The sequence below is a fragment of the Drosophila nasuta genome, chromosome 3, assembly GCF_023558535.2.
Source record: "Drosophila nasuta strain 15112-1781.00 chromosome 3, ASM2355853v1, whole genome shotgun sequence".
Lineage (NCBI taxonomy): Eukaryota > Metazoa > Arthropoda > Insecta > Diptera > Drosophilidae > Drosophila > Drosophila nasuta.
Window position 1 is genome coordinate 19,032,923 of NC_083457.1, and position 24,311 is coordinate 19,057,233.

General features: G+C 37.2%; 3 protein-coding genes across 5 annotated transcripts; 2 read left to right on the forward strand and 1 right to left on the reverse strand.

Moving 5' to 3' along the window:
* The first annotated feature begins 428 nt into the window (after window positions 1–428).
* LOC132794390 (trehalase) lies at window positions 429–16,145 on the forward strand. 3 transcript variants are annotated; one of them, XM_060804814.1, is made up of 7 exons: window positions 429–784; window positions 12,673–12,856; window positions 12,921–13,799; window positions 13,859–14,257; window positions 14,315–14,456; window positions 15,344–15,422; window positions 16,055–16,145. In XM_060804814.1, exons 1-7 carry the CDS (start codon window positions 762–764, stop codon window positions 16,071–16,073), a joined length of 1,725 nt encoding a protein of 574 aa, XP_060660797.1. In that variant the 5' UTR covers window positions 429–761; the 3' UTR covers window positions 16,074–16,145. The 3 variants fall into 3 exon arrangements, 2 of the variants coding, with proteins under 2 accessions (XP_060660797.1, XP_060660796.1); XM_060804813.1 differs by lacking the exon at window positions 429–784 and adding an exon at window positions 10,754–11,292; XR_009633200.1 differs by lacking the exons at window positions 429–784; window positions 16,055–16,145 and adding an exon at window positions 10,754–11,292 and having other exon boundaries at window positions 14,315–15,153; window positions 15,344–15,427.
* A 308-nt stretch (window positions 16,146–16,453) lies between these two features.
* LOC132794389 (rab GTPase-binding effector protein 1) lies at window positions 16,454–18,845 on the reverse strand. The gene is made up of 6 exons (XM_060804812.1): window positions 18,701–18,845; window positions 18,114–18,640; window positions 17,216–18,048; window positions 17,021–17,156; window positions 16,845–16,961; window positions 16,454–16,729 (listed from the first exon to the last, which is right to left on the reverse strand). The coding sequence occupies exons 1-6, from the start codon at window positions 18,747–18,749 to the stop codon at window positions 16,454–16,456; spliced, it is 1,938 nt and encodes a 645-aa protein (XP_060660795.1). The 5' UTR covers window positions 18,750–18,845.
* Window positions 18,846–19,265: 420 nt separating this feature from the next.
* On the forward strand, window positions 19,266–21,315 carry LOC132794391 (protein LTV1 homolog). The gene is made up of 2 exons (XM_060804815.1): window positions 19,266–19,389; window positions 19,448–21,315. The coding sequence occupies exons 1-2, from the start codon at window positions 19,387–19,389 to the stop codon at window positions 20,915–20,917; spliced, it is 1,473 nt and encodes a 490-aa protein (XP_060660798.1). The 5' UTR covers window positions 19,266–19,386; the 3' UTR covers window positions 20,918–21,315.
* The last annotated feature ends 2,996 nt before the right edge of the window (window positions 21,316–24,311 follow it).

Consider the following 24,311-nt stretch of genomic DNA (forward strand, 5'->3'; position numbering starts at 1 on the left):
GTCATACTCAGAATGCTAACTAGAACTTTGTACAATTATTGCAGCAGCAAGATGAATGTTCGACTAAGTTCGACTAAAAGCTCTATTTCATTCGGCACAATTTAAGGGACAGTATATTTTAGTCAAGCCATCGATATCTTAGAAAACTCTTGCGTGCTTTTTATCACAACAACAATCGTCAACACTCGTTTGACTTTTCAGTTCTCTCTCACGTTGGTTGCTTGTTTCGCTCTTCGACTCGATAACAGCTGGCCTTACGCCAACCCATGCAAGCAAAGATATAAACACATGCACACAAACGTGTGCACAGTTGTGTGTGAATATGAGAGTGTGTGTGTAGACAAGAGCGGCACCGAAACGCGAGAGACCCAAAACTATTTATTTACATGGGGGAACTTTGCGATCGCCGTTACAGTCTGTTTTGCAGTGCTTCGTCCGCAGGTCGCACGCGCTCTTCGTTCGCAAAAAGCGACTAAAATTTGCACAAATTCTGTGTTAGTGATAAAAACAAATAACGCGTGTAGTGTGATAAAAAAAACGTGTGTCTTAAACACATAGACACAAAAATTCGAAGCGGAAGCAAAATTTCTCGAATATTATTTCAGTTGCCGCCAACAAGGCAAAAAAAATCAATACAACTTCAGCTCTTTCATCATCAAATAAATAAATAATAAAGACGCCGCGTGGCGTTCACTGGAGTTCTACGAAGTGCAGATAAACAAAGTAAAATAATTGAATTTCATCAGGACCCCAATCGATTCATGCACAAAATGAACGGCAACGGGTAAGTTTATAATTCGTTAACAATTTTCATTTATTTCTGAGTACAGTTTGCAAATTGCATAATTTTCAATTCTGAAAAAAAGCAAAATAGCAGCCCGACAGTCTGCTACTCTGCGAGGAGGTGCTTTCACTTTTCAACCCCTAAAAGCTTTACATACATGTCTACATTCAGACTAACAGACAAATATATACTTACATACTCATATGTAAGTCGTCTGCACACACATACATTTAGTATATAAAAGTGTGTTTTTCAGTCGCGTTATAAATACCTTTTGTTTTGTTGCTCTTTAACTTTTGCTACTCTGCGTCGTGGTTTATTTATCTCATTCTTCTCTCACGCATTCGCGTCACAACTGAGTATAACTCTTGTACCCTGTATTTTATGACAGGTTTGTTAAAGCTCTTTTCATTGATCAATATCAACAGGTGTCGCTCAGTGAGTAAACAAATAATTTATCGAAATTCATTCAATACTTTAAGTGGCGCCACCTAGTGTGCATGCGGGCGTCTGTGATTATTTATGTGCGAAATTCAAAGCTGTAATGAAAGTTGTTTATAGGGTATTAAGCAGACGACCTGCTCTTTATTTACTGTTTGCAATGTTTATCACAATTCCTTTTTCAGTTGGCAAGTGTTGTAAAGAAGTCTTTTTGTCAGCAGACATCACAGAATCGGGTTTTTCGCAAAAGTGTGGAAGTAATAAAGTAAAAAAAAAAACATTTTATATATTCTATCGGTCGTGACTTAATACGAAATACTTCCAATTGTTTTATTCGAATAGCCGCTAAATTGGCATTACAAGTGTATCGCTACTAGGTTCGAATTATTAAGCAGTTCAACACGTGTTGCAGTTACATACCTCTATACTCACACTCAGTCTCTTAATAGCGACCTTGTATTGACTGTGCTATTCAGCTTATTTCGCTTGTGAATTGCATTGGACAGTATAACCTTTGGAACATTAATATGCAATTGCGCAAGGTAGCTTTGAAGCAACAGGTGATACCGAAATTGTTTGCACTGAATCTCTTAAAAATAATAATGTTTATTTCTAATTAACACACTTGTGCGTATATAGACAACAAATCATTTGGAATTTATAGAAATATAGATAATTTAGAAAAAAGTGAAATATTGTTAAGCCAGTAGTAGTAAAACTTATTATAGTAAAATTTTCTTTGAAAAATCGTATTTTTGACATTTAGTCCAAAAGCTATTAGGTTAATGGTTCATTTTGTTTAATTGCTAATTTCTTTATCGTCATCAATAGTTTTATATAAACTATTGCTGATCAAAGGTGTTTTTAATATTGAATATTTATTTTTATCTTATCATTAGAAATAATATTGCAAGCACGTTTGTCACCTTGAAAATTAATCGAAACGTTATAAAAAGAATGCACTTGTTATCAGAATGGCTTCCCCCGCCTTGTACAAGATATAATAGTATTTATTATTCTGCAGATTTAATTGAAATTGTGTGGCTAAATGTTTAGTCTCGCCATTCGAGCCAATGAACTTGTTAGCCATAAGTAATTGCCAACAATCAAATGAGCCAAAACAAATGCACTTTTTTTTAGCACATCTAAAATCATCGTTAAGTAATACGGTTTGCCAGATGTGCACTTGTTGTTGTCGCAGACTTGGCCAACAGCTGTGTTGTTTTCGTTTTTGTCTTTATTTAGTTGGTTATTTTGGTCAATGCGAATCGGCATCGCTGAGAATTTGCTGAGCGCACAAGGTGACATTTTCTCAAAATTCTTGTGGAACTAAGAATATATCGCATTTGCAAATCTTACAAAACAATATGTTTAAATTAAGAATGTCAAATTAATTTGCAAACAATCAGCTGATCAGCATCAACAATAAGCATGATGAAAGCCGGTTATTTTCAATTTACTTGATTGGATATTGTTTTACAAATGTTTTTGTTTTGCATGAATATTTATTTTTAAAATGGTTAAAACTGTAGCCAATAAATTATTATTATAAACAATATTTTTAAAATCGTGTCCTATTAAACGTATTTTCTTCCGCATTTTCCGACATGTGAAATTTGTTATCAAGTAAAGCTTCATGTCTTCATTGCATATTTTCAGTTGCAAAAAAATAGTTGCATACTTTTAGGTGATTGTTGAAAGAGTAATCATCCGCAGCAATCGAAAGCTCGATGCTATGAAACTCGATACACTTATCAATCTGCGAATTTAGTGACAAAAAGTCGCAGGTTGTGCAAGCTCATCAGAATATATTGTGCAATTAATAAATAACAAATATTTCAAATGATTTATGTTATTAGGTTAGATCATGCACTGGAACAATAACTTTTCATAGGCGGACAGTAATGTAGCCATTTAATCATAAATCATACATTCGCTCATCTTAAAAAATGCAGCGTTATTTGCACTGTCCAAACAGCAACTATTAGAATGCAATAGAATTTAATGATTATGTGGAAATAGATAAATCCCACTCAAATATACTCGTCGATGTTGAGCAGGTGCCATTTATCACGAACTGCTTTGCCGTTGCCCTGCTCCTCACCTGGCAACACTTCTGGGAGTCTGTAGCGATCTTTACTGCGATTGGCTAACGCTTGGCGGTGTGTCCGCTACGTATACGTAATGTGAATGCAACAGGTTATATGCATTCAATTAACTTATCAGTTCAATTGACTTCAATTTTGTTTGTTACTAGCTACTTCTTGATACGACTTTCTTCAAGGAAAGTTCTAAATATTTTCCCAGTTTCGTTTTATATTTAATCTGTTTTGCATACGACATCTGCGTTATCAGTCAGTCCAGTGCTTATCAAAGTCAGCCGGCACGGATCGCATAGTTGGGAGACAGCAGCCCACTTATAATCTCACTTCACAAGTAATCACAGCTTGGTAAATGCGTTTTACTCAAACTCTGCGCCAATTGAAGTATTTTCAGCGCGAATTCTGTCCTTTGCTACGGCAAAATGTGAAGTGTGTTGTGCAAATACGCGTTGAACGAAGACTCAAGAGTCATATATCCAGGTTAGTGTCAGATATGGTTCTATTCGTCTATCTAATCGCTGTCAATATAGATAGAGAACTACCACGCTGATTTTGCCTGATAATTCCGGCAATAACATGCCAACTGACCTTGAGCTGTAGAAATAATTTGTAATACTATAAACATGTTCGGTTTGCCATGAGTTCATTAAACTATGTCGAATCCGAGATAATATAGAGAATAGTGAGACCCATTTACGGATTATATATGGTTCAAATCTTAAGACTATTTCCGCCTCAAGAAAGTTCGACACAAACTTTTCTAAATCCCAAGTGATATATGGCGCCTATTCGAGATTGGTTGTCAAATCAGAAACCAATTTATTATCTGCGATAATTTGTTTCTAGTGAACGTCAATGTATACGTATATACTATATGCATATTTGTGTATACTATATTTGTACTTGTTTACACCAGTTTATTAGCCCGTAAATATTATGGGTTAACGAGTGGGGCAGTAATTCAATTGTATTCAGTAAAACAAAAGCGAATTAGAAACTGAAATATTCGTACTCTGACCAACCAAATGTCTAATCATTCAACTAGCCAAATGAAGGGCAGCTCTATGAAAAAAGTAGTAATTCTCCACGACATCTGGTAACAACATTACACCGTTACATTGCAAAGTCTCATAATATGTGGTCGAAATTGTATAATAGAAATATGGCACAACTATTTGAGTTTGTTTGAATGGGAAGAACAATGCATCAGCATCAACAACAGATAATTTGCAAATCTTATTCAAATGTAGCTTCACGATGCTCGAGCTAAGACAGTCTGTCGATTGGCGTCTAACGTGCAACAACTCGTCGTGTCTCCGCAAGATTTAGTGAGGAGATAAACCTCTGGAGGCAGGTGACAAGTGGCAGGGGTCAAGAGTCAGGCACGCGAGTTCATTTCAACGGAAAGTGAATGAGAGACAAATGTGAATGCGAGCAACGCGAACGAATATAAATGCGAACACAAAACACCAGCCATAAAATTATATATTTTAACAATTTAATAACAAAAGCTGCATAACCGCAAAAACAGCGAACAATTAAAAATGTGTATAATATAAAGTACTCTCTTAAAGCAAAGACAAAACAAAATTAAATTAAAAATAATAATATTTAATAATTGTAATTAGCATAAACCACAGACAAACAAAAGCCACTATACAATTAAATTGTAGTGATTTTTTCCTACGAATTTTACTGTTATTTATACACAACAATTTCAATGTCTCTACAACACCTTACACCTCACAAAGCACAGCATACAGGGTGATTGCTCGCTCGATCTCCACGCTGTACGTGCAACACACACTGACGTATTCAAGATTCGGTTACAGTTGCACAAAGTCTCGTGTCGAGAAGTGACAAACAAAACCCGACAAAAACGAGTATGATGGCAGTACTTTGTAGATGATAGACTTACAGATACTCTCTACACTTTAATTTGGTCCAAAAGTCAGCTCAACTATGCACGAAATCACTCAAAGCTAGATAAAAGCTAACATAAATCTAGTAATTTTGGTCTTATTTTGAAGTTTTTGAATTATTTAGACCAATGCCCTTAGTTTTACGAATTTATTCTTAAAGTGATCTTATTTTAAGATCACAATTTTTATAACGAATGTTCTTAATTTTAAAATCTGCTGTTTTTTCAGTATAGAAGTGTTGAAAATAACAAACAGAAAATAATTATTTTTATAAATGTATTACGAGTAATGATTCTGCACTATTTTGACGTCATAAAGATTGCTAAAGAATTTACAATAATGCTTGTAATCTGAATTTCGCAAAGATTTCAGTATTATTATCAGATTCCATGAAACTTTCATAATAATACTTAGCCAGAGAAGATTTTAATCTATGTTTAAATATGCGAATAATCACATTTGAAATTCATAATAATAACAATACAAAACAATTTTGATAGCTTAACTTTATACCCATTTTGAACAGTTCACTGATTACAGGGTATACGAAATGCCTTAACATATGAAAATATATTTTTGTGCATGTCGCGAACACGTTTTAAACTGATCGCTCTGATTTGGACTCGAGTTTATTGATCTTAAGAACGTTAGTTCATAAAATGCATTGGTATAACAATTAAAAAAATACGTTGAATTCAGGGACAATCAACAAGTATCGCCAAACATGAGAGTATTTCTTATACTCACTACTACAAGTAAACATTGCAATAAAAATCAAGATAATATTGATAATGATTTTGGCTTATCAGTTGTTGTTTTGCCGTGAACTTGCGATTGCATCGAAAAAGAGAGAAATAGTGATTCTGTATATATTTTTGAAGTAGTTTGAAGTTCTCTGTACAATGTTGATTAAAAGAATCAACAACGAATAAGGTCGGAGGATTAACTGAAGTAGCTACAGTCTATTGATAAGTATCTATGTTCATGACCAATTAATAATCACGGTCCCTTATGAGTGGAGTCCGAAAGAATGTTCAATGCCAATTGTAGGATAAGCTCTTATCGCTAAACTCTCCACTCTCTTATCGGCGATAAAAGTATTGACCTTTTTGTTGCACGAGAGATCAAGTTTGTGAGACGCTGAGTCAAATTGTTTTTGCATTCGAATGGATAGCAAAATCGTTTTTCAAATTATCTTCGATTTTGTTATTTTGGCAAATTTGAAACCCGTTTAGTTTAACCTCGTAACAATTTCCTAAAACTAATCAACGGTATGAAATTTATTTCCTTCAAATCTTAGAGCATTCGTATTTTAGCTTCTAAGCATTTTCTTTCTTCTCCACTTTCCAAATGCCACATTATTCATAGCTTTATCTCTAAATAAATAATTTTTAATTAGAAAATGCTTTTAATTTCAAATGAAATGAGGAAAAGTCATTGAAACTATTACCCGCATACATTTTGTGCATAATCAGTATAAAAAATCGGCATGCAGGTATTGCATTTATTTCTATGCTAATTAAGCCATTTGGCCATTAAAATACTACTCGCATTATTATTAATGTCGTCCTTGAATCTTAATCTTGAGCACGACTCGCATTATTTGCATAGGCTAAACTTAATGAAAACACGCTTGTTGGACCATTTTTGGAACGGGTTTTCTTGTCGCCTTTCTGTCAGATTTTTGACAAACATTTTGAGTTAATTGAGAGTTTGGAATTTTGTGAATACTCTAAAATGAATATAGCGTATAAAGACGTCTCTTGATCACGTCAATAGGCGAAACAGTGACGTTATCGGCTCCTAGTAATATACAATAAATTAATTATATCCCACGTAACAATTGATCAATCAAGTAAGATCGAAAGTTAGGCAAATATCGTCTTTTGAGATTAATTTACTTTTACTTGACTGAAACTTGATCTTAACCTAACCTAACTGGATAAAGAGTATCTACTAGTAGATATACTATCTGGTTATGTCTACAGCCATAAATCATTTCAGTCATTAGTCGATGTGTGATTGATTATATTATTTTGCTGATGGTGAATTAATTTAGCTAAAAAAAATATTCGCAACTCAAAAATATTCTCTTCACGTACCGTTAACTTGGGGAAGAACTCACTATAACCTAATAAATGTTATAATGCTTAACCAGATTTGTGCTATACTATTTTCATACATTTAGTCATTTATACCTTTGACTGTCGACGACTTGACATTGTCTAAGTGGTATAGTCTAATGACTTTACTGCATATATTGTGAATTATCCAGAACGCAAACCGGAATTAATTGTTTTCTGTGTGTGTTTTTCTTTGCTACATTTAAGCGGAATCGGAAACATTATTGAAGTACAGTATGTTTCACATACCTAAGTATATAAATAGTATGAATATCTGAGAATTTGTGCTAACTCTTTAAAATGCCTATCACGTACCACCTGGCATCTATTTGTCATCATATCAGCACATTAATTATTGAAAAGTACATTACACCCGTTTAAATATTTGTTCAGCAAGTGCTGACAATCGGATGGCCTTAGTTTTTAATTTTTTTCGGCGTTTCATTTATGCGCAACAATTGTCGTACAAATTGTAAGAGTAACAATTCTCTTTGAGCCCTCTCGTACTCTTTATTTAAATTATATATTGTGGCAACATTAATTCATTTAGAGATAATGGGCTTCTTGAACTTAATAAAAACAATAAGATCAATAATGGCAAGCATGAAGGAAAGCTTCAGTCGAGTGTGTTCGACTGTGAGACACCCGCTACTTGTTCTTACAAAAACCAAAGAAGTCCTGTATTTTAATTTAAATATACCAAATTAATTTACTGATAAAATTCGAAAATATAGTCAACATATATTTGGTATATTGATAAAACATGTGATGCCGAGCTTAATAAAAACAATAACATCAATAATGACAAGCAATAAACAAAACTTCAGTCGAGTGTGCTCGACTGTAAGATACCCGCTACTACTACTCAATAAAAGCAAATTAGTACTGTATTATAATTTAAATATACCAAAAAAATACCAAAATGTATATTTGGTATATTAATATACCATGTGCTGCCGAAAAAATGTATAGATCTATAGTAGAATAGAATACTTTATGGGGTTAGATAAAGTTCCTTCTACATGAATTTCATGTTTTCACAAAGTAAGAATATCTTCTACCTTTTGCTTAGCGGGTATAATTATTTTGATCTTAATAGCAATGGTAATGACACCCAGTAAATGTCACTGACATCCAACTAATTGTGTATGCAGCTCAAATACTTAGTCCTCTGACTAATACCTATTCGTAGTTCTCTGTAATACTTTAGTAGACAATAAGCGATATATATTAAAAGTCAAAGCAGGCGCTAATTCTACAATAAGTATCAGATCATAATGTCTCATTGTATCGTGTAATGATATCACGATTTTCCTTCGACAACTTGAGCTGGAATTGTGACGTATTTTCCAAACCCAAAATGAATGCATTAAACTTCAATTAACCATTTGTTGGCTGGGCTCGTAGTATTGTCGTCATAGACGGAACAGAAAGAGAAACAATGATCCAATCTCTCCCACAGGTGCAATTAAATTGCACAACTGTTCCGTTTTTCTTTGGGGCCAATTTGCCAGTCAACAAAGTGGCTTTTGTTTTGTTATTCTAGATGCCACAATAGAGATAGTACATAGTACTACTAGTAAGTGCTACAATACTAGACGAGACACCGATACTTGTGCTCGGTTCTGCTCGGTTATATCACCGTACTTAAATTTAAACGGGTCTATACTAGGTACACTCAAGTGAATATTAACTAAATGCGATAAATCTCTAGAAGTGCCACATGCGACAAGCTGCCAACAACTCGTGGCATGCGACTCGAGACATGCGACGTGCGACAATTCATTATGAATTTCCCGGTCAATGATCAGGTCCAGGTTCTCTGATTTACGGACTATATAATATACACATATGTGTGTACATATTTGCGTCGCAATTTGGGGCTGACATACGCCCATGTTTGGCAATTTTTATGCAGATCTACTTAGTCCAATTTTTGCATATATAGAACCTTATTCAGCTCAAATCAATTCAATTCGGACTTGTTATAGTTATACCTTGAGATACATACAAATATACATAAGAAAATTCTGCGACGCAATTTTTGGATTATTATTCCTGATATACATAAGTTATATATAGGATCCATCTTTGCAAATTGTACGGAATTTTGCAAGCAATTCTATTAATAAATAAATGCACATGATCATTTCTATTGGAGTGCGGTCTTTTCCCATTCGCATCGGTTGCTTAAAGCTCATTCAAGATGACAATAAATAACCCGATTAAAGCCGCCAATAACTTTAGTTTAACACACAAGTCTTGTTATTTCATGGAATCTCTTGGGATCGCTAAGGGATTTTCCACAATTACACAGTCAGCCTGATACTAATTGTAAATAGAACAGTTACTTTTTATGTTCGTCATTTGCATTTAGAGTAGTATGAATAAATCCCCAAATCAACTCAAATAGTTGCCATATCAGACCAACATGTTCTAGATACCTGAATATATTTAGAACCCTTAACGCTAATTTGAATAATGCCTAAACAAAATTGGGTCACATACCATGTTGTGGTTGAAAATAATATACGGGGTTTTATTAGTCAAACTAAAAATTAAAGTATTTATAGAAAACAATTTATATGGGTCTAAATACAAAATTATGTAGAACTTTTACTTTTTAAATCTCAGAGGTTGCTTTGGGGTTTCAAGGAATGTAAGATCGTCACTGTTAGTATATGGATGTAATCAATCATTTAGTGAGACGCAGCAATGGAAAACTTCTCTGTATGGATGTATTTTCAAGTATATGCGGTTTATCAGTTGATGAGACGCCCCCAAAATGCACTCGTCTCGGTTGTATGCATATGTAATTGGTTGCAATCTATAAGTTCTTATTGCCTTTACCTATTTACATATGCAATGGGACTAAGTCGTTGCACAAAATACTCCAATTAATTAAAAAATGTGTAGTTCTTTAATGAAGATGCCCAGCAATTAATTACCTGTTAATAAATCGGTGTAATGAAAACCATAAAAACTAAAACAATATCACCTAACGGGTAAATACAAATACCGTATTTATTATACTTGTCACACTTACTTGGGCTTTGGCTCAGCCGCAAATTGCTCTGCTGCTCAGTTGATTTATAAATAGCACACACAAATCCACCATCCACGCCCACTTTGCTTATTTTCAAGTTCGTGTTCGTGCTCGAGTTCGTTTTCGTGTTCGTGTAGCATTCGATTGTCGTAGTCGTTGTTGTTTTTGTTGTCGGTGTCGGTGTCGATGACGATCGCTTGCTTTTTCTTGCCGAAGTCGCAGTCGGCAGTCGTCGTCGTCGTCGCCGTCATCGTGCAATCGTTTTGTTTTTGTTGCTGTTTTTGCTGTCGGCTCGACCATTTATTTTATAAAATGAAATCCACTGAAACAGTTAGAAGTATTCTTGCACTGACAGGGCGCAGGTTGTGTCTGTGTCGTTGGCGCAAGAGCAAAGTGCAGCTGAGAGGAAAACTTAAAGTAGTCTGATTATCCTGCTTACACTTATTACTACTTCAATTGGCAGTCGCAGTCACAACCAAAGTGCGGTCGCCGTCGCGAAGCCACAATTTCCTATTTTGTGCCGAAAAATAAACTAACAAATAAAAGGCAGCCCACTCAATGTGATAATTTCGGTACTTAATTACATACAAATACACATAGTACACATCTGTGTGTAGACTCGCGTACGCGTAAAGTGATCAAAAGTGAGCGGCAAAAACAGCGTTTAATTAATCTACAAGAAAATAAGAGAAGCAAACACAGTTCCTTAGTCCCAAAACATAATGAGAAATCTAAATAAATTCGCACTGGCAATCCTCTGTTGCTGCCTTGCAGCCCTGCCCCAATTTGGGGCAAGAAGACTGCTCGAGTTTAGCACGGAGAGCCCGAATGCGATTGCCGATGATGATGTTGGAACCTACAACTTTACCTCGTGGTAAGTTTTCCATACTCACCACGCTGCGAATCGCATTGTGTGTGTGCGGAACGATGGATGTCCGAGTATTTGTTTTAAAATGCTTGCACTTAACTAATTAGTCCCATATAAATATAGCTATAATATATAAAATATATATACTAGTATATTTATCAACTGGTTTCCTTCGCTCGACTAACCGAGTAACCGGTCCTCAGTTTAAAATCCGTACAATAAAAATTTCTACACTCTAAAATTTGAATATCAGTATTATCAGATTGCAAAAATATATATGAATATATTATATATTGCAAACGTGATCTATTGCAAGTAAACGTGACGAGTTGGCACCTTTTCCACAGTTAGGATTAACTTCGTGAGCTGTCTATAATATTAAACACATTGATTATGGCAGAGACAATCGGACAGGTGTTTGCGTTGAACAAAAGCAGTTCAAACTCAGAGTGTTACTTGCACTAATTAATGACGTCAGCTTGAAGTGCTATAAAGATATGTATATATGTATATAGCTCGCAACCTCTCACTCTCTAATATCTGTAATAAACGTTTAAATCTTTTACTACTTAGTAGAATTGCAAAGCGATTAGAGTAGATAAGTAGTTTCCGTCATTTGTATTTAAGTCCATAAAAAATGAAAAAAATTGCTAAATTATTATTATTTATGTGATCTACATTTGTGTTTGCGATAAGCAAGAAAGGATATAGTGTTACCAACTTTTAGAATTTTATCAAAACATTCACAATACAGGATTATTTGAGTCGTAGAAAGTTGAGTTCATTGAAAGCAAATTCCATATCAAAAATTCGTTCGAAAACTTGTTTAGCACCTGTTTAAAATAAAACATATTAAAAGTGAATTCATTAATCTCCAATTATGCAATTATGCAATACAAATTCAATACTCGAAAGTAGCAATGATAATATTCCACAACTTACTTAAATATAATTTGATCAACACATTTGCACTCAATTCATACTGCATACCAGCTAAGCTAATAATGGAAATGTTAACAACAAAAATGTTATAATGTAAACTGAACTAATACAGCGCCAAGGATCTAAATAGCAAATATTTGTATTAGGTAGCACAAGGGTGATCATTTTATTTAAATGAAAGACCCATTTAGTGTACGCCTGATAGTATTTGTCAAGCAAATAATAAACTCATTATGGGAAAGAGATAATAATATAGACCTAACCGAATCTATCTGAGAGATCAAGATTAAATATTTTAATTTATTTGAATTGCAATTGTTTATTTGCTAAAGATTTCTTTTTCATTTTAAAATAAATAAATCTATTTGTAGGGTATTTTATTGTAGAATAGTTTATATTTCAGTTCTGAATTAAATAAATTTTATTAAATATTTTTTTTTTCAGTCAAATTTATTGCTATGGCTCGCTATTGGATACCGTACAAATGGCGAAACTATTCGAGGATTCAAAGACCTTTGTCGACATGAAACTTTTGTTTTCACCCCAGAAAACCTTGGAGGACTTTGATGCTTTTATGGCAGCAAAGAATAATACCCCCAGCAGGGATGAAATCCGCGAGTTTGTCGATGTGCGTAACAATGAAATTGCTATCAATAAACAATATTATATGGTATACTCATATTATTTTATAGGCCCATTTTGGTGCAAAGGGCACAGAGTTGGATGTTTGGACACCCACCGATTGGATTGAGCATCCCGGATTCATTGATCTCATTCACGATCCGGATCTAAAGCAATGGGGCGTCGATCTGAATAATATCTGGAAGGAGCTGGGTCGTAAAATGAAGGACGACGTGCACAAGAATCCCGATTACTATTCCATCATCCCCGTTCCCAATCCGGTTATTGTGCCAGGCGGTCGCTTCATTGAGTTCTATTATTGGGACTCCTACTGGATCATTCGTGGTCTGCTGCACAGCGAGATGTATACCACCGCTCGTGGCATGATTGAGAACTTCCTATCCATCGTGCAGCGCATCGGATTCATTCCCAATGGCGGTCGTGTCTACTACTGGGGTCGCTCCCAGCCTCCACTACTGACGGCAATGGTTAAGAGCTATGTGGACTTCACAAAGGACGATCTGTTTGCCATCAACGCACTGGAAATTCTCGAACATGAGTTTGAGTATTTCATCAACAATAATACAGTCCAGGCCAAGGGTCACAATCTTGTTATATACCGCGACACCTCAACCGGCCCACGTCCCGAATCGTATAGTGAGGATGTAGAAACATCGCAAAGCTTTACCACAAAGGAAGCCAAGGAGGATCACTACAGCGAACTCAAGTCAGCAGCCGAGTCGGGCATGGACTTTAGCTCCCGCTGGTTCATCAATGCCAATGGCACCAACGAGGGCAATCTGACCGATGCCAAGACTCGCTCCATTGTGCCCGTCGAGCTGAATGCAATTCTCTACTGGAATGCCAAGATGATTGCCGAGTTCCACTCCAAGGCAGGCAACATTGAAAAGATGGTGGAATACGAGACCAAGGCGCAAAAGATTCAAGAGGTAAGCAGCGGGTATTAAAGCCTAACCGATTAGATATTCATGAATATCTTCAATTGCAGGCAATTCAAGCAGTCTTGTGGAACGAGGAAGCCGGCTGCTGGCTGGACTATGATTTGATCAACGAGAAGCCACGCAATTACTTTGTGCCAACTAATCTCTCCCCACTGTGGGTCAAGGCCTACAACCTTTCCGAATCCGAGAAGATTTCTGCCTCGGTTCTCAAGTACATTGAAGCCAACAATCTCGATTCGTTTCCAGGCGGCGTACCAAACACACTCTACAATACCGGTGAGCAGTGGGATCTTCCCAATGTGTGGGCGCCTATGCAGTACATTCTGGTCGAGGGTCTGGACAACCTAGGTACTCCCGAGGCAAAGGCGTTGTCACAGCGCTGGGGACAACGCTGGGTCAAATCCAACTTCGAGGCATATCGCGAAACACTCGCGATGTTCGAGAAGGTAAGATGCGGATCACAAGTTAGTTAGCACATAATCTACAGTGTGGAATGATTTCAGTATGATGCTGAGAACTTTGGAGGACATGGCGGTGGTGGTGAATACGGTGTGCAGACGGGCTTTGGCTGGAGCAATGGTGTGATTATCGAATGGCTGGCGAAATACGGTCGCCAGATCTCGCTGAGCAATACGGGAGCTGCAGGTGATGAGGAGCAATAGAATGTGGCCTAGCTATGCCAAGCACAATCGACGCTATCTATCTATCATCATTGAATTTACATCATAAATCCGTGGAGCCAGTCCAGACTTTTTTTGTTGGTCTGGTTCATGTACACATACCTAGATTTAAACTGTTTCTCACCGAGATGCTCAAATATCTAGTTGATAAAAAACAAAACAAACAGAAAAAAAAACGTATTACATATATAAGAGAACCATCGAAAGCGCGTCTTCACATTGTCCATCACATAGTCTAAGCACACTCGCCGTCATTTTCCCCCTCTGTCGCGCTGTCGTTCTCTATATATATCTTACTGTCTTTAACTTACTATATATGTCTACATATGTCTCTCGCTGCAACGATGTCTTCGACAAAAGAATAAGAACTAAAACTGTCAACTACTTAAGTTGAACATCCAGCATTCACACTCAGCAAGCACCAAGGACTCGCATAACCAATATTGAATTGATGTACCGGATAATGTGATCTAATCCAAGACACAATCGCCACACAAACACACACACAAATACACACACGCATATGTCTCTCTTTAATACAATTTCGCTTATCATTTTGTCTTCGCCTTCGAGTCTGACTTTGCCTTCGTCTCGCCAAGTCTCTTCGCCTCGCATCTGTGTCTGTTCTATCAAGTTTCAAAGAGTCTCGCCAAATTCTTAACGTAAGTGTCTTAATGATCATCTTATCCTAAAACATATTCTAGATTTTTATTTACTTTTGCATCATTTTATTTTTATGTGTTTCATTTGAATATTTGTTTTAATTCTGGGATTATCATCTCTCTCTTATTGTACCCACTAAATTAATCCACATCCAATTCGATGATTCTAATTCAAACTCTATTTCTACAGCTCGAAGCAGTCGACTGATTACCGTGCTTGGAGCGACAGCTGTGGCGATAGTTGGCGCATTCGCCGGACGCTTCATTTGGTGAGGTGAGTGAGCTGTGACAATTGATTGTAAATTTGAGATAAATTACAGTCGACACTACCAATAACAAATTCTAATGATCGTTTCTCTCTCTCTCTCACTTTGCTCATATCATTTCAGAAAATAATTGCGTGTCAAGTGTTATGGAAAATGTGATTCCCCCCTTCGTATGTGTGTGTGCACTTGTATGTGTGCGTGTGTATGTGTTTAACTAGTTTGAATTACACAAAAAACCTTTTTAGTTTTTTTTTGCTCTGTTGAATGCACGGAGATTGCAGTATTAGTTATCAAATTTTCAGTTGACTTATTGTTAGTTGAAGTGAACAGAATTTAAATTGTTATTGTATTTAATAATTAAACAAATATTTAGTTACAACGTGTGCATGCATACAAAACTAATAATAATACATTATAGAAGTATCCTCGCAACCCCATGAAGACAGACACAAAAACAATAAGTTTAACAACAATTTGATGTACTATTTTTGATGTTGTTAATTGTTAACAAAAATTTGCCAAATTGTTTGCTCTGATTTTGAAATAAAAACCACAAAATATTTTTGCATGAACCAATGTTTGTTTATCGTTTCGTTTTGTCAAGTATATTTACAAATTCTTTCTCCAATTTGCAGGCGAAACTGGTTCAAGTAGAGAACCCCACACAATGCGTGTACATAACGATTTTATTCATTGATTTTTTCATATATATATATATAAGTATTTTTTGCTTTGCTTGCGCTAAATTCAATAATGGAAACTTACCTACAAAAAAAGAGCTAACTCAACACACATTAAAAAAGAGGGTATACTTAAACTAGAGGACTGAGTTACATCGTTACATCTTTACAATGATTGCAATATTGACGCTATTTTGCGACTCTATCGGGATATGACGCCGTTTAGTGTTACAACGGAAACAAATAAATGATCAAAGTAAACGATTAATTATAGTACACAGTACATATATACGCAAGAACAAAATAAATAGTGACGCTTCGCACTGCCACCCAACTTGCTGAGCTGGGAGCCGACTAGTTTGACTGCTGCGGCTCGTGACTAAAGTAAGGAGCAGTGTTTGGCGTGAGCAACGTGTGACAGATATCACAAACACGAGCGACACGTTTCCGTGGTCCCGATGGCACCGTTTTCGTTAGACATTTATCGCAGTAGATGTGTCCGCAATGCCGGCAATGGATCTTCCGCACCATCACCGTAAAATATGCATTACATGTGGGGCAATTGTTCACGTCATCGTCGTCCTGCCAACGCACCTCGGTGTCCGCATGTCGCAACTCCTCCAGGGACATCTATAACAAACCGAAATGATTATGTACATAGTTTGATAAGATATTTTGCAACTCCAGCATAAGAAAACAATAAAGCATTAACTTATATTTTTTGTAAACAAATTGAGCACTTTACCTGAAGCGTTTGCGACAATTTAACGAAATCCTTTTGCACCGTTTCCATTGTGGACAACTCCTCTTGCAGGGTCTTAATCTTTGACTTGTAGTCTGAATTGGTTTTTCCTAGTTTTTCCTATATAAGTATATAGCTTGTTAAATATGAATCAATTCAGCGATCGGTGGTTTACTTACATTGGCATCCTGCAGTTCTATAATCTCAACACGGCACTCCGACAACTGCTTGTTTAGTTCAGCCTCTTTGCGCTCCAACAGAGTTTTTGATGATTCATGCGATTGCACGGCGACCAAATGTTCCGTAACACGATCTCTAAATGGAATAGTAAGATAATTAGCAAAGGCAAACTAGAAAATTTAGAAAACACTTACTGCAGCGACTTAATATCTAATTGCACTTTGCGCTTATAGGCACGCCTCTCATTGTTGGCCTCGTCGAGTTGAGCACGGAGTATTTGAATCTCATCCAGCGAAGTGACGCACTTTTGTTTCTCGAATTCACTGCTGACACGAGCCTGGATCAACTCGCTCTGCTGACGCAGCATTAGCTCCTGCAGTTCGACAACAGTATTTGGGAGATTTATGTATTGATTCTCAATTTCTTCTGATGTCGCCAGATAGCGACCGGATAGGAAATCATTGTCAGCCTGCAGTGTTTCAAGCTGCTGGTTAACTCTCTCCCGATCGTCTGTGACACGCTGCAGTTGCCGCATCACATCCTCCTTCGTCTCCAGGAACTTTTGTTGCATGTTCAAAAGTTGTAGTTCATTATTTTTGGATTGCTCTCGCAGGTTTTGTACTTCGCTCTTGTGAGCCTCTCGCTTCGTTTGCCATTGATTCTCCAGATCATTGCGCAGTGCAGCCTCCTTGCTTAACTGTTCACGTGATTCAACAAGTTGTTTTTGTATGGCATCCAGTTGTTTTTGCTGCTGCTTGACTTGTGCACTCAACTCTTCAGAACGCTGTTCCAGTGTCCTGCAGGAATTACAATTGGTGGCCAGCAAATCAGTTGATGTGGACTTGTGTATGGCATCTGCGGCATCCTCATCAGCGACTATTCTTGCTGACGCTTCCTCCTTGTCCTCTGTCGCCAAGGATTTTGCCTGCAACTGTTCGTCCGTTTCGCGTAATTTTTCTTTTAGCGCTTTCATTTCTTCTTGCAGTTGTTCAACTATTGAATGCATCATTTCCGCATCCTCTGAAGCCTGTTCAAATAGAAACAGAAATAGCCTTTAAATTGGCTAATACCGTAACTTATGATGGTACTCACATATTGCTTGACATTATTTTTAGGTGCGCTTCGCGCACTCCCCTCGGGTGGCTCTTGTTGTTGAAAGCTGTTGTTTAATGAATCGCTGCCCAATTTGCGGACAGATCCCAGTGTCTTTTTCACCTGATTCAAAACATGCGGTGCCAAGCCACCAGACGCCTCTACTGGCTGCTGCATTTGCTGAAGTTGTAGCTGTTGCTGCCGTAACTGTTCCAGTTTGATTCGCTCCAACTCAGCTTTGTACGTTGCCGTCTCCTCGATTGTATCCTGAACCAGCTGCTGAAGTGACGAGATCTCTTCCTGCGCCCGTATATCCTTTAATTGCATTTCGTTCTCGGACTTGAGGTCAGCAACCATGACGTGAGTCTTGAGCTCATCCAATTCATCTTGTAATTGCTTCCGCTCTGTCTCCTTCTGCATATAGAGCTCCTTCATTTTCGCACGCTGCGTATTATATTCGTTCTCCATTTTGCGCATATTGTTCTGGAGCAGCTCAAATTTATGCTGGTATGTGGCGTCATCATCGCCTGATAGAAATGGATTTGACATCATCCGTAACCCTCAAATGTTTAAGACGTTACACTCACCATTCGCGACGTCATTCCGCGCGTCCGACGTGGTCTCATTTTCTTCCATTTTACAATAATTTGGGCTAGGCAAACAATTATGTTTAGTTTACTAGTGGTGGAGAAACAACGATGGCACTTTCGGTGCATCGATGTTCTTGCAATTTTTAAAAATATCGATTTCTTATGGCAAACATCGATGATTATGTGAATAAAAAACAATTTATAATTGTACATTTTTTTATTGCCATCTATTAGTACCTTATTCCAAAATGTAATGCAGAGCAAAACGTTAATAACGGAATTTGCAAACAGTAATTTGAAAATACTGGAAAAACACTACGAGTTTTTGGTATTTTTAAAATGACCAGGGATGCAAGTTATTCCAATTGGAGATAGAAATATCATTGAACCTCTTGCAAAAGTGGCTGTTATTAATTAATTTTCCAGAATATGAAAGATTTTTATGCATTCCTATGTCAATTTTTTAGATAACAATCAATTTGAAAAGAGCAAAAATACAAATATATCATAAATGATATATATCGCATTCAACTACAAAAATCGATAGCTTCACTATATGTGTATATCGAATAATATCTCGTTTAGTGCACACCTCTAATGCACATGTGTTTTGGTAGTCTGTAATTTGGTAAATCCGCAAACAACAATTATAAACGACAAAAAGCAACAGCAGCATTACAAAAATGGTAATTTTTACACTCTAAACAAATGAATGTGTAACTATTTAATGCTTTTAAATTATAGGTGAAAGGAAAAAAACCATATATTGACCGCAAAAAGGCCGTCACGTTTCACTTGGTGCATCGTAGTCAGCACGATCCGCTAGTAACCGATGAAACTGCGCCGCAGCGTGTGCTCTTGGAGGCGGGTGCTCGGCAGTCCAAGCCGGAAAAAGAAACACCTGTTGATCCAGCGAAACGCCAAGAGGAGCTCAAGAAGTTTGGAATTCACTTTGATGATGACTACGACTATATGCAACATCTTAAGAAACGAGAGAATGATGTTGTATGGGAATATATGGAGAACCCGAATCAAGCCAAGAAATCTAATGAAGAGGAGCCCAAGAATCGCAACCTTCTATCACTGCCTAGTTCTGTTTTTGCCAGTGAATTCGAAGAGTCGGAGGGAATGTTAAACAAAGCAGCTCCCCAACCAGGTCCACGCCCAGATTGGGATCCAGATGTAGTGGCAGCGCTCGACAGTGACTTTGAAGACAACGAAGATTTGGAAGATGATTTTGTTATGCAGGCCATGGGTGGCGATGACGATGATGATGAAGAGGGCGATGAGGATTGGGAGGACGATGAGGAAGATAATGATATGGATTTTGATTCAGATAATTTAAATGATGATGATGATGAAGAGAACCCTGATGAACTTATGGATCGTCTTGCCCCGCTATTGCGAAAACGTCGTTTCGATGACGAAGAAACCAAATCGCGCTTCACTGAATATTCAATGTCATCAAGTGTAATTCGGCGTAATGAACAGTTAACTTTGTTAGACGATCGCTTCGAACGTTTCTATGCCAGCTATGATGATCCTGAGTTGGGCGATTTGGCCTTGGAAGAAATTGAGGGAAACTGGCATCAAAAGCATCCCGTTGTTATGCAATGTTTTAAGGAATTCAAGAAGAAATCCGACGACTTGGAATACGACAAAGAATGGGATCGTGAACGCGTTAAAAAGTATGAAAATGTTGTCGATGGTGAACACGATCCAACAGACGATCTTGTCGACTACGAAGTGGAAGATGCCAAGGAGAAAAAATGGGACTGCGAGTCGATCTTGTCAACCTACTCAAATATTTACAACCATCCCAAGTTGATCGACGAGCCGCGCGCGAATCGTCGTGCAGCGACAATTCAGATTGATCCCAAAACGGGTCTTCCTACAAATGTGCTGCGAGGTGGTGCCGATGGTCAGCTGACTGCAAAAGCACTAGCCAACTTGGCGGACGATTCACCAAGTGCAACGGGTCCTAAATCGCTATGTGCCAAATCTGTCCTGTCCACACTCAGTGTTCTCTCTATACGCCCCAAGGATGAAACTCCCGAAGAGAAACGCGAACGAAAACGTTTGCTCAAGGATTACCGCAGTGAACGACGCATCGAAAAGAAGGCCAACACTGAGGCATTTAAGGAGGAGCAGAAACGGCAGAGACATGTGAAGATCAACCAACGCACCAACCAGCAAGGTTCCACAATTGTTTAAGCCCTTTAACTTTAGTGTCAAGATGTTATTCTTGAAAATGTTAGTTTTAAATACTTTTTTCAATGCATGTACTAAAATGTGCTTGCATTTGCTAACATAAATATGTATGTTTAACTCAAATGCAAAGTTATTTGTTATGCAATTACCAATAATTCTTTTGCTCATATTGCGGGTGCATTTGATATTAGAGTCATGCTCAGGAATAGCTTTGGTAGTCCAAGCAGGACTTGCGTGTCTATATTGTAAAAATGCGGAGACAAACCGAAAACCATATACTCTTTGCAAATTTCTATTGATTGAGACAAAATTTATTTAACTTTCGGCAGAGTCTATCAATTACTATTTTTGTAAATAATCTAATTATATTGGATCAAATAAAAGAAACAAAAAACTGTAAATAAAGCAAAATGAATGAGGTAACAACAAGTAAACCATTTTGGACCGGTTGCTTTTGTTTATTTGCTCTTTCCCCTCACTGAAGTACTTATATACCTCTATTTATGTATATACTGGCAATAAATAGACAACAACGAGCCACGCGACAATTAACCACAACTCGACAACATTGGCTTGGGCTCTGGTTTGGGACTGTTGGGGAAGCAAATGACGTTGTCAGCCGATTTGCTGAATAGCAAACATTGTTACAGACATACATTATTTTTTGTAAGTACATGGCTTTGTTTCATTGATAAAGCCATGCAAAATACCCTTTACTTATAAAGTAATTATTGTGAAATTTCAGAGGAGAATTTAATAAACTAGTTTTATGGTTAATTTACTTTTTACATTGCTATTTGAATATCAGTTGTGGCAAATGAAAAATACGCTTTCCAAAATATACTATCGTTAGCGCCATCTAGCGTGCGGCGGAAAGACTAAGAGATATCTACATATCTAGCTGAACACTGGGGCGCATTAATTTACATTGCTGTGACTAACAGCAACAAATTGTCATAACAAATGCCTTTCACCTCCCGTGACAGATGCGACTTTAAATTTCACTTATATAATAATATACCTAGTTATATGCATATGTATGAATTAGTGTGTATGCGAGTGTGTTGCTATTATACTAAGTAAATTCGAGTCCTAAAAACACCATATAGGCTTTCCCATGAGACATGAGAAAAGGCAGGCGCGATTTCCAGCTAGATAACTAAGTACGCCGGAGTACTTAAATATGCAGGGAGGGTGTTACAACTGGAAAGTTCCCCCACATCACATTTGCACCTATGTAATTGTACATTTATATCGCCACTACATATATTATACTATATAGAAATACGACGACAATTATGAAGGATTAGTTGAGCACTTTTTGTTTATGGATTTTGTTATTTGGGAAATTTCAATTTGGAAATTCCAAGTCAACAAACTTGAATTGGGATTAAGTAGCAATTTTTATAATATATTTTCACATTTGTAAATAATCATAATAGGAATTGGGTATTTGCAGAAATCATCAGCATAATAATCATAGTAATGAATCAGATAATTTAACCTAATTAATGGCTTTGATTTGTGCTAGCATTGTGAATGATTAAAAATCCACAATCCACATGGCCACATTTCCATGGCGCCTAACGGAACCTAACACCAATTTGGAACCAAGCTCGAGCTCGCACGCTTTCCCAGCACGATACTCAACAAACTCCTTGTAAATGGAAACCGTCACAGTTGTCGTGCCCATGCCGCTACTTTCTCCTCCTTTCGCCTTTCTCCTCCTGCTGCTTCTGCTCCTCCACCATCGCCATCACCATCTGCAGTGAACACTAGCGGCCAGTAGCGGCAGCAGCGGCGGCGTCGCCGTTGACTGTTGACTGTTGGTTGGCATCGCGTTCTGTTAAAGTGGCAAGAAAGCAGCAAAGAAATTCGCGCATTTTCAGTTGTGTTCAGTTCCTGAGCGAAGCCGAAAGGATTCAAACGCGTGTCGGCCAACAAAACGCGGTAATTTCCACCAGTTAACTATTGTTATTCTCTTTGTCGTTCCCGTTGTCGTTTGTTGTTGTGGTTGCGGTTGCTGTTGCTGTTGCTGTTCAGTTAATTGTTGGTTAATAGTGTCAGTGCCAAACAGTTGAAAGGTCAAATACGTGTTCTGCCAGCAAAATCCGAATCAAATATTCAATAATCAAATGTGCAAAAGTAAACCAATTAATATTGTCTTTCTGTGTGTTCTCTGCCAAAAGCCTAAAAGAGTTACTCATCGTATTCCCCCCAATCCCCCCAGTCGATGAGTTTCATGCCCAAATGCCGAACGCAGTGGGAAAAACTCGTGACAAGTCGTGAAAGCTCGTGTGTTGCCGTTACAAAAGAGCGTTTGCCTTTTGACGGGCCAAAAAAAAAAAACAAATAACATTAATTAAAACATTTTAATACAGTGCTTTTTAAACGTAATTTAAAATTAATTTATAATAGTTAAACGTAATAAGTTCGGTTACGTGTGAATACATTTCAAGTTTACCGCAAGAAACAAACATAACATGATTAATATAAATGGATCTACAGATTTAATTTGTGGCATACAAATGTCACGCAAAAGCAATTTAATTGTCTTTTATCTGGTGTACTTTCTGCAGATTGTTCATAAATATTTAAACAATTATGAACAGTAATCAAAATTGCAATAAAAACGCTCAACTTGATTCAAATATGCATGATCATATACATATGTTTGTATGTTCACAGTTGTTGTTTGGTTTTTGTTGGATATCAAGAGATCTAAAGATCCACAGATCTACATACTAAAGTGTTTATGTACCTCCTCCTCGACTGGGGCTTAGCCGGATATGCTTCATCTTGCGGTCCACTCATTGAAGTGGAATTTTTAATTTGAATGGCGAGAACCGTCATTCCCATTTCCATTCCCATTCCCATTCGCATCCATTGCCAGCGCCAGTGCCAATGTCAATGTCGGTTTCGGTGTCGGTGTCACTGGCAGCCAGTGTCAGTTGTCAGTTGTCAGTTTCCAGTTCCTATAGACAATATATGTATTATGTATGTGCATGCTATACAAATTATAACTACTTAGAACCGATATTTTTAGGCGACTTTCGACTTTTTCCAACCTAATTGATGGCAATTGGTTTTTGTTTTTTTTTTGAAAACAAATGCAATTCTTCTTATATGTAGTATGTGCACATGAGACAACGTCAATGTGAAGCTTAAGCTGTCAGGATTCCTTTTTGTTACTTCCGGATAAATTCACAATGGATTTGTCCATTATATAAGCTAATAAATGATTCGCTTTGTGTACTGCTGTCCAAAATTGTGGCGATAACGATAACGATAATATTTAAAGCGCGCGCGCGCTTAAGTGAAATCGGCACGCGATTCAATTGTCTTGCTCGTCCATTGACTGTTGACGCGAAGTGTGCCACAATTACAGTGGCAGCTA